This window comes from Lolium rigidum, chromosome 6, assembly GCF_022539505.1.
Source record: "Lolium rigidum isolate FL_2022 chromosome 6, APGP_CSIRO_Lrig_0.1, whole genome shotgun sequence".
NCBI lineage: Eukaryota > Viridiplantae > Streptophyta > Magnoliopsida > Poales > Poaceae > Lolium > Lolium rigidum.
In genome coordinates, this window is record NC_061513.1 from 284395431 (window position 1) to 284404746 (window position 9316).

The following is a 9316-nucleotide window of genomic DNA, read 5'->3' on the forward strand; positions in this document are numbered from 1 at the left end:
GATGACTGCAGCTCCTCCTGACTCCTCCATTTTGTTCTGCTCCCCTTCGGCGTCGCCGCCGGCGGTTCCATTGTCCGCAGATCGTCAAAACCTACACAGGCGAAAAATCGTTAGAAATCTTCTTCACCGTATCTTCCAAACAATCAGTGTCTGCTCTACAAGAATATATCCTTTTTTTAAGAAGCAGAAATCGCATAGGACAGATGAACTCACCAGTATCTCGCCTCTCTTGGCTTCCTTCCTAGACCACTTCTCCAGCTCTTCGCTCGGCTTCCAAGGAAAATGAACCACTGTTTGCACCAGGCTGCAGAGGAGGACGACTCTTCCTTGACTTAAAGAGACCACCTCCCTGCCTCCAACGTCACACGTGGCCTCCCCTTAGATTTTGCATATCTTTTCCACAATTAATATCGCCTCCTCTGTAGCTACCAACCCACCACTAGACTGAATTTGGGCACCGCAATGGCGGGAATTCTCCCGCCCATCGCACATCTCCACATTTTATCCCATAATTTTATTTTTGTATATTCCATTCTTCATTTAATTTAGTGTGCCACTGAAATCAATCGGTGACCGGGGGCATATGCTCACACTTTCTTTGTTCCCAAAGGGCTAATGGCTCAAACTGACTCTTCAGCTCGGCAACCCCACATGACTGGAGCCCACCGTGGATTTGGAACATGCTAGGAACACCTGACCGGCTCTCCCAAGCCACAGTAATCGTCCTTTTTTGCCTAGTTTGGACCAGGAGATTGGTACGTTTTTGTGCACACCTGCTCCAGGTTGAATTCTTAAAATCCACCAGATGACAAGCAGCTAAAAAACAATTGCAGTGGATGTTTTTCTGCCTGCCACAACCGCGGCATGCAATGGCGTGTGGCCCACTTGCATGTGTGATATTCAAAGACCATGCACGCAAGTCAAACATAATTAAAAAGGATCTGCAACTGATTACCGAGGGAGTGGCACACATAATTAAAAAGGCGACACAAGAGGACATAGGAGTACATTTTAGTTCGTTCGGCACAACTAATCACTAACTAAACATCTGGCAAACCTAGCATTACCATCATACGGGACCCTCAACACCCTAATCAGCATAGCCAATAATCTAATCTAGTTAAGTCGGAGCCGCTTGGCGCTGCAGACCTCTTCATCCTCCTCGTAGTACCAGATCGGCTCAGTCCAGATGCCTGAGTTGTCTCCCTCCTCAAGCTCAGCTTCCCCTGCAGCGGCAGCAATGGCGGGGGAGAATGGATCGTACTCCCCGATCTGCTCCTTCTCCAGGTCAACAGCATCCACCTCCTCCTTCCCCTGGCAGAGACCAATACCAACCTACAGTTTTGTACAAAAAAATAGTAATTAGTGTCAAAAAACGCAGTATAGCACCTCTGGTTTTTCTTGCACTGATTTCTCACCTCATCAGACACCAGTCCATTCAGCCTGAATCCTGCCTCCGGGATTCCCCTTGTTTCAAAAGAATCCACAAGCATCAACGCGCCCTTTGAACCGTTCACCTCAGACGACTCCTCCTGGCTACTTCCTTTGTTTTCAGTTGCCTGCAAACACAAAATGAAGTATATTAGTTTTTGCGCCTACAAGATGTTTCCGGACGCCATGTTTTTCAGGAACAGATATGATACAGTAGATAAAAGTAATACCTCAACATCCCACAGCTCCTCGTTTGTTATTCCACCAAGGGAACCCTGCATCGCAATGTTGCTGCTGCCGAGCGCTTCTGCCATGACCTCTGCTTCTAAAATCGGTGGATGAGTGCTAACCTGCTAAGCGCTACTGCCTTGGTGTGGTTCTGAACGTCCAACACCCAAGCTCCCATTTATATAGTGCTTATGAGCTTCATTTTCCCTCCAGGTGATTACAACTTTCAAAATTTGAATTTCAAATCCTGAGCCAGAGGCACACTGGATGGCCCACCTCATACAGCCCATTCAATGAGTCTATACCTATCTATATTTGGAGGCAGCTGACCACAATTAAATTGACAAGTATGATAGCCAAAAAAGAAACTAAAACAGCCTCAGGTTATAGGAAAAATGAAAATATCAGACCTGCTCTCTTTTTGATGACTAGTGCAAAATAAAGATAAATTAATATATGTTATAACACTCACATTTACGCAAATAAAATCTATCACCATTGAAAAACAGATTCTGACAAAAGCAGTATGGACAATGCCACAAATTCAGCACCAATCCAGCATCAAATGAAAATGACACACATTTCTGTAGTTTGTCCTATTTTTGGTTTTAACCACTTGATAACATACCATCAAATTTGATAAAAAAAATAACGAGCAGTACAACCTCCACAATACATTAACCAACTGATAAATCTGCTGCCGTGCCGCTGCCATCAACTTTTGGACCTGGGCACTATCTTGCTTTACCACCTCGCCTTCACGAAAGCAAAGCATCAGCCTGTTTTGCGCATGTCGTCCTACGGTGTCCAGGCAACCCACATCTGGTGCACTTCGCAACCTTCCGCGGCTGCTTCGGAGCGTCCCCACGCTGGGGGCAGGTGGTCCTTTTGTGCCCGCTGCACCTGCAAATTGTGCAGAAACGTGTACGCTTACTAAGGCCACCGGCACCCTCGTAAGGAGCCCTGTCTCTGCTAGTCGTTGGCCTCCCAGCACCGCGGATTTTCAATGGCGCTCCCGGTCCTCGAAGCAGATTAGCTTCATCGGGGACGGTCAACCCCTCTTCCGGCAACACTAGTTCACGCTACTCCTTCATCAGGTTGATCTGACGGTCTGTCCTCAAGACCAAGGCCATCCCGCATATTATCAAAGGGGGCCATGATCAGTAGGTTGCTTTCAAAAAGACTATCAAGCTTCTCATACGCCTCAGTACTTGCATCACCCGGCTCCGACCGGTTCCGGGGCTTTCTTGTACGAGCAAAGAATGTCTGTACGTGAAAGAGCGGCTGGAGGCATGGTCATTCTGGTACACCTCGAGGTGTTCTGGCAGCACATCCCTCGCATCCCTTGTCCACCTCTTCAAAATGTGTCTCTTTGGTAATTCCTCAACACCCAAGTAATCCATAACCTATGTGCAAAAGATAGAACAGGTTTACAAAAGTTAGCTTTTTTTTTTTTTACTGCCAATACTGACCAACCTGGATCCACTGGACAGCAATTTATTTTTCCTACTTTACCTTGATGCTATGGCTGCAGACAATCCCCATGTGCTCAAAAAGTCCACATTCACACTCAAAAAATTCCCCGTCGTCGACCACCTTCACCTGAAATTCAACCCTGCTCCATTTCTCTCTCTTGTGCGCCTTCGTGTGCTTTGCCAGGTACATCTTCCCTTTTACCACCTCCTCAATGCGGTACGCCCCCGCCATGTACAAATTATGACCAAACTGCTCGAACATAGCCCGTGTGTACACCTTGCTTGCATGCTCCTCTATCGACAGATTAGCATGCAGCACTGCACTGGCCTGTCACCAGGGGACAAACAACAAGTGTTTCTAGTTAAATTTTCTGCGAAATCGGTACTGAGGTCTCCATACACAACTATAATCTACTGCGACAAATTAAGTATTAAAATTTACAAAGTAATAAAGCAAATCGATTTTTTGTCTCACCACTTTTGTTCGCTTTTCCTGATAACCTTCGTCCTTCTCGCGATCATGCTGCAGACGCATGTAGTGCTTGACAAACATGTTCATAGCACATCCAGGCGGCACATAGCTCTTCAACATCATGTTTGCGCTCTCGCTTCGCTGTGTGCTTGTCATCTTAGCACAGAAAACTCCTCTGAAATATGGCTTTGCCCACTTGTGCCTTACTTCAAAAATCTGTGTCATGAAAGGGTGTGTCTTCAGACTGTATTTCTCTACCAGCATAGCCCATGCTGTTTCAAACTCATCCTCTGTCAGCATATGATTCACAATTTTGTGGAATTCTGCCCTGAACTCACTCTTCTTGCTGTACAGAGGGCCCAAGAACTCCTTCGCCTTTTTCAGAACGTGCCATTTGCACCATCTGTGAACTGTTCCTGGCAAAACTTTGCTTATAGCCACCTCCATGGCTCTGCACTGGTCTGCATCATTTGGGAAAAAAAAATGTTGGTCAAAACATGCTGGACGATTAGGAAAATGTTTAGTTCCCACCATGGATTTTTTTTTTTAAAATGTATAATTGCCTCCTTATAACCATACCTGTCAGGATTGTCTTTGGTGCAACACCGCCCATCATCCGAACAAATTCCCCAAATACCCACTCGAAACTCTCTGTCTGCTCATCCCTCAGCAACACACCGCCAAGAATGATGCTCTGGAAATGGTTGTTAACCCCAACAAATAGCCCAAATGGCATGTCATACAGGTTTGTCCTATAAGTTGTGTCGAATGTTACTACGTCACCAAAATATTTGTATTGCATACGGCTTGATCCGTTTGCCCACATCAGATTCTTAATCCGGCTTTCTGAATCAGCAAGCACTCTGTACGTGAACTCACGATCTTTCGAACCTATCTCTGCAAAAACCTCTATTGTCTTCTTCACATCATCATCAGCTTGCTCCTTGCTTATCCGTCCACACAAATTCTTCAAGGTCCTCTTTGTGAACGGAACATTACCAACACCCCCAAAAAAACTCCCTATTATGCTGTACACTTTTCCAATGTTTATGTTGTTCTCCCGAAGTTGCTTCACCAGATCTTTGGTGTACACATCTATGTGCTTGTGCGATGGCCAGTACACTTTCTCTGCGCAAGTTATGGAGAGGGAGTGGTTATGACTAACTCGATGCTCTGTTATGTACCAACCATTATCTTCTGTCCGAAGCAAACGAATCATCGCTGGGCACTCGCAGCGGCACGATCGTGTGTTCTCCCCTGCAGGTTTCCCCTACAAAAAAAAACGCAAGGACAGCACCATAAAATGTTTTGCTTGCGCAACCAATGTACCGAGCAAACTGTAAGTTTTGGTGTTTATCTTACAGAACAGCCGCAAACGATTTCTTGCATTGTCTTCGTCCTCTGTGGGTTCAGCCTGCTTTTCCCATATCTAACGCCAAAACCATGTTCCCATGAATATAGATTGTAGAAATCGTATGCCTCGCCAAGCGAATCGAAGCTCATGCCCAGCGTTGGCTCTAGAACAAAATCCCCTCTTCTCTCAGGGTAACTTCTAATCATCTTCTCCAGGGTACCAACCCGGTTTGGACAAGGAATCCGCTCGGCGGCATTTCCACCCACCCGCACTCTGCATGCCGCCGATTATAATATATTATTCAAAAATCGTTTTCCCAACATTAATTTACTTCTGTCAGGAAGAAAAAACAGTATACTCATAGTTGCCCCCCCCACCCCCCTGTTTTCCTGAACTGAAAACTTAGATTCCACAACATATCATGCTTGTAATAGAACGATATTATGTAGCCAATCAGCTGTTCACGCACAAAAGACATTCAAGTCTGACTCATTGCGGTACAAATAATTTTTCCCCTCCCCCGCCGCGCACAAACATGCAACTACCAGAATACTTATGTCTACAATTCACCCCCACTAGTTTGGTGCCAAGCATCTGCTTAATACCAGGTTAAGGGCACCGTACCTTTTGATCCATCCTGGAGCTTCTGGGTTCACCTTCAGTGTAGATTGCTCTGATTCCGTTGGTCCATCAGCCACAACAATCTTCCTCTTCTCACTGCAGTTCCTGCCCAACTGAATGCACGCCGCCGCTCTCGTTTCTCCCCCGACTTCGCCAGCGCTTTCTTCAGGCTGCACAACTGCTCCAGCTCTTCCCTTCCCTGCTGCAACGCTCTCTGCCTCGTCGTCTCCTGCCGCATCGTGCGCCGCCGCCACCACGCTGACTGCACCTTCGTCCTCAAGGCGTAGTGTATAGCCTGGGTCCATGATTCCAGCGAGATCCGACGAGTCGCCGAAATTCAGCCTGCATCAGTTGCCCATTTTGACCGGGGGGTCAGTCAAAATTGCAAATCGAAAGATCCACAGACCCTAGACAAATTGCTCGAGACCGAGGGACGAATCTACGAGCTTACCTCTCCACTGGTCCCAGGGGGAAGTCCATGTCACCACCGCGCTGCAGCTCCCGGCGAAGGTACTTCGCCAGCGGCGGCGCCTCCAGCGCCCGCAAAATTTCACTGGGCTCGCCGTCCTCTCCAATCTGCCACGGGTCGGGCCTCCGGCATCGCACTCGCGTACTAAACCTAATCCCCACTTAGAAAAATCTTGGACCGACAGTACAAGATTTTCGGCTATCTCCAGTTCGACCGGCTCAAGAAATTGCCCGTGAATTGGCCGACGGAGACTGTCTCCCGCCGCAATAAATGCAGTTCGTACAGCGCAACAGTGCGCACCGATACCATGTATTCCTCCTTTTCTGCCGACGCCCGACCAGTCAAAATAACGAGAACCACCAATCTTGACGCAAACATGGACGGTCCAGATAGTATGACCATCTGGTCGTACGAGCCAAAACGCCGCCTCCAGAAAACAGGCGTGAAGTTCCTGTAGTGCAGACAGCGAGACGTGCAAGTTATGCAGTCGCATCTAATCCGCGCTGCCAGTGCAAGTTGTGGTAAATACAAGACAACCTTTCTTTTCTCTCCTGCTTTTATACAGTTCCTTCTTCTCTTTAATCGTCGCATGTTCCCTACATGGATCGTGGAGTATGTAGTATTATCCTGTCCGTTTGACCTCTGTTGGCACAGGGAAAAGCAGACGGAATGGGTCCCGGTTGTGTGCATCCTAGAGGTAAAACACACACAAAAAAATTGACGTGCCACCCTTACGCGTTTTTCTTTTAGGGAATCTTGCGCGAATTTCTTTTCACGGGCAATTCACTAACGGGCTTTGGGTCCCGCTGTGCCAGTCCAGCCCACAGCACAGAACTATCCTACGATCCAGCTGGGCCGTAAGAAGATGGGTTATGTTGTTGGTTGTGACCTATTTACTGTGAGATAGTTCCGGCCCATTTGCTGGTGGAACGTGAACGTCTGGTATGTCGTTTCCATTTTGGGAAGGCCACACTAGTCGGCAGGGCACGACGAACAGGAAGCCACGGGCGGAGCTCCCTAGCATGCATGTGGCAGGGCAGGCTCACCGAATATCTCGCCAAAGCCACGTCCCACGCATAGAAAGGCACAGTAGTCGGCAGGGCATGATGAGCACAGGGCAGGCAGGCTCGCCAAATATCTTGCCAATGCCACGTCCCACGCAGGACGCCGATAGATATATACACCAGCTACTGGAATCAAAACTTGTCATACTCCTAGTAGTACAAGTTAAGGTACACTACTCTAGTCTATCTTGTTCCGTCGCTCGCCTGCCTGCCCGTCCGACGAGGTGGCGACCAACTTGGGATGTCGTGACACGCGACGCAGACCCATCCCCACCGTCGCACCGAACGGGGCCGACAAGGCCAGTGGCGTGCTGGACCGCCGCCCAAGTTGCGCGCCAGCCAAACATCGGGAAGACAAAACCAAACCGAACAGACGAATCCGAGATCTTCTTCGGACAGAGTGTCATCACGTTCGGCCCGATCCGGCGCGCCGCACGCAACGCAACGCATCGCAAGCGTAGAAGAAAAGTAGTGCCAGCTACGGCCGCCGCGCGCCCACTTGCTTTGCTTGCGGCCAGGCAGCACCACCGAACTGCAGCGGTTGCGCATCGATCCGGCCATGCATGTCGGCCAGGCAGCACCACCGAATTGCAGTTGCCGTATTCTCGGATGGATTTGCCGACACCCCTGTTGATGTCGGCCCCTTAAAATACTACGGAGTAGTCCGTATTGGCGTGATCGTTCGCTTTGATGACGGGATACGACTGGTGTACCTGTACAGCGGAAGGAATATTACGAGCGATTGCCCAGCTGTACGCATCGGACGATTTGTGGTAGTACACGATCCTTAATTTGGCCGATCTTCATCACTGTGTCGGCACGCGGTTCGGGCGATCGAGCACATGCGCACGCCCTTCCAGAGTCTCCACGGCACGTGACCCATGATCGGATCGACGGGCAGCGACTACGTGCACATGCTGTGAATTTTTTTCTCAACTCCTCACGGAGGCAGAACGTGAGTTACGTGACAGGTCCAGAAGTCTCTCTTGTATGCCGCGCTACACAGACAGTAGCTTGCGAAATTCTACTTTACGAGCCATGTGTTGATCGACAAGTTTACCGGCAGGAGTACAACAGCGATGTGCGCCCGGTGACAGCACGAGTCCACATCGCGAGGAGCCGACGTCCGGCCTGCCCGTCCCGGTGCACCGCACGCAGCGGCGGCAGCGGCGGCGGTGACCGGGCCAGTCCATATCCAGCCAGCCATGTTCGAGCCCGGCCCAGCGGCAAACCAGACCCGAACCCCGGGTGGCTGGCTGGGACTACAAAACGGCCGCAAAGCCCAAGCCACCTCGTATCCCCCACACCACTCTCACTCTACTCCCCATCCTCCCACTACTCCTAGCTCGCCGCCTCCCTCCCCATCCCAAGCGGAGCTGCAGGGCGGCGCCATGAAGCGAACAAGGGCGCAGAACCCCAAGCTCCAGGACCCGCAGGACCCCTCCTCCGCCGCCGCGGCCACCCCCACCGCCAACACCAAGCCGCAGCGCAAGGCCAAGCAGCCCAGGCAGCCCAAGGCGACTGCCACGGGCGGCAAGAAGGCCTCCGCCGCGGCGGCGGCCCGCGAGGCTGCTGCTGTGGCGACCGCTGCTGCAGCCACCTCCGCCACGCAGCCCTTAGAGGAGATGACGCCGGTCGTCCCCGACGTCTGCGGCGGCGGGGGAAGCGTTGAGGTGGCGGGCGGCCTGCCGGCGGACTGGGACGAGATGGACGGCGGGCTCGGCGCCAATGTCTCGCCCTGGTGGACGTTCGGGGTCGAGGAGGAGAAGCTGCTCGGCTGGTTCCCCTTCGTCGAGGAGGACTTCGGCGGCGGGAGCTACAACGCCGGCCTTGGCGGCGGACGCGAGGCTGAACCGGCCGGATTCGACGACGACATCTGGAGGATCCACCAAATCTACGAGATCCCAAGCTACGCTGCCAAGTGAGCCGCATCCACGCTGATCCCAAGGCGCATATGGGCAATGTCTCGTCACAAGTTAGATTAGGGGCTGCGGGTTGGTTCTCATCTTGCTTGGGCAGTACAGGAACGGAATGGGGAACCGACTAATCGAGGCTTAATTCATCATGTAGGGGAGTTTGTAGCTACTAGCAGTTTTAACGCGATGTTTATGCAAAGTTGCAATCAAATGTTGGTACATGAAGGGAATGGGAATGGGGAACCGACTAATCGAGGCTTAATCATGTAGGCCACCTTGTAGCTAC

The 9316-nt window shown here is 50.6% G+C and overlaps 2 protein-coding genes across 2 annotated transcripts; one reads left to right on the plus strand and one right to left on the minus strand.

Annotated features, from left to right (window-relative positions):
• Positions 1-2457: 2457 nt before the first annotated feature.
• On the minus strand, positions 2458-6452 carry LOC124664280 (protein FAR1-RELATED SEQUENCE 5-like). The gene is made up of 9 exons (XM_047201833.1): positions 6334-6452; positions 6033-6200; positions 5585-5923; positions 4969-5233; positions 4186-4876; positions 3610-4067; positions 3175-3462; positions 2913-3065; positions 2458-2562 (listed from the first exon to the last, which is right to left on the minus strand). Exons 1-9 carry the CDS (start codon positions 6450-6452, stop codon positions 2458-2460), a joined length of 2586 nt encoding a protein of 861 aa, XP_047057789.1.
• A 2002-nt stretch (positions 6453-8454) lies between these two features.
• Positions 8455-9045, plus strand: LOC124659326. The gene has a single exon (XM_047197235.1). It carries the CDS (start codon positions 8506-8508, stop codon positions 9037-9039), a length of 534 nt encoding a protein of 177 aa, XP_047053191.1. The 5' UTR covers positions 8455-8505; the 3' UTR covers positions 9040-9045.
• Positions 9046-9316: the final 271 nt, after the last annotated feature.

What these genes read in the sequence shown, in the direction of transcription:
- LOC124659326 (XM_047197235.1), top strand. Translation starts at nt 8,506, where the DNA reads ATGAAGCGAACAAGGGCGCAGAACCCCAAGCTCCAGGACCCGCAGGAC.
- LOC124664280 (XM_047201833.1), bottom strand. Translation starts at nt 6,452, where the DNA reads ATGGTCATACTATCTGGACCGTCCATGTTTGCGTCAAGATTGGTGGTT. An exon ending in CCCCTGGGACCAGTGGAGAG is followed by an intron (nt 5,924 to 6,032) that starts GTAAGCTCGTAG and finishes CAACTGATGCAG; the next exon opens with GCTGAATTTCGGCGACTCGT. An exon ending in AAATCGTTTGCGGCTGTTCT is followed by an intron (nt 4,877 to 4,968) that starts GTAAGATAAACA and finishes TTTTTTTTGTAG; the next exon opens with GGGAAACCTGCAGGGGAGAA.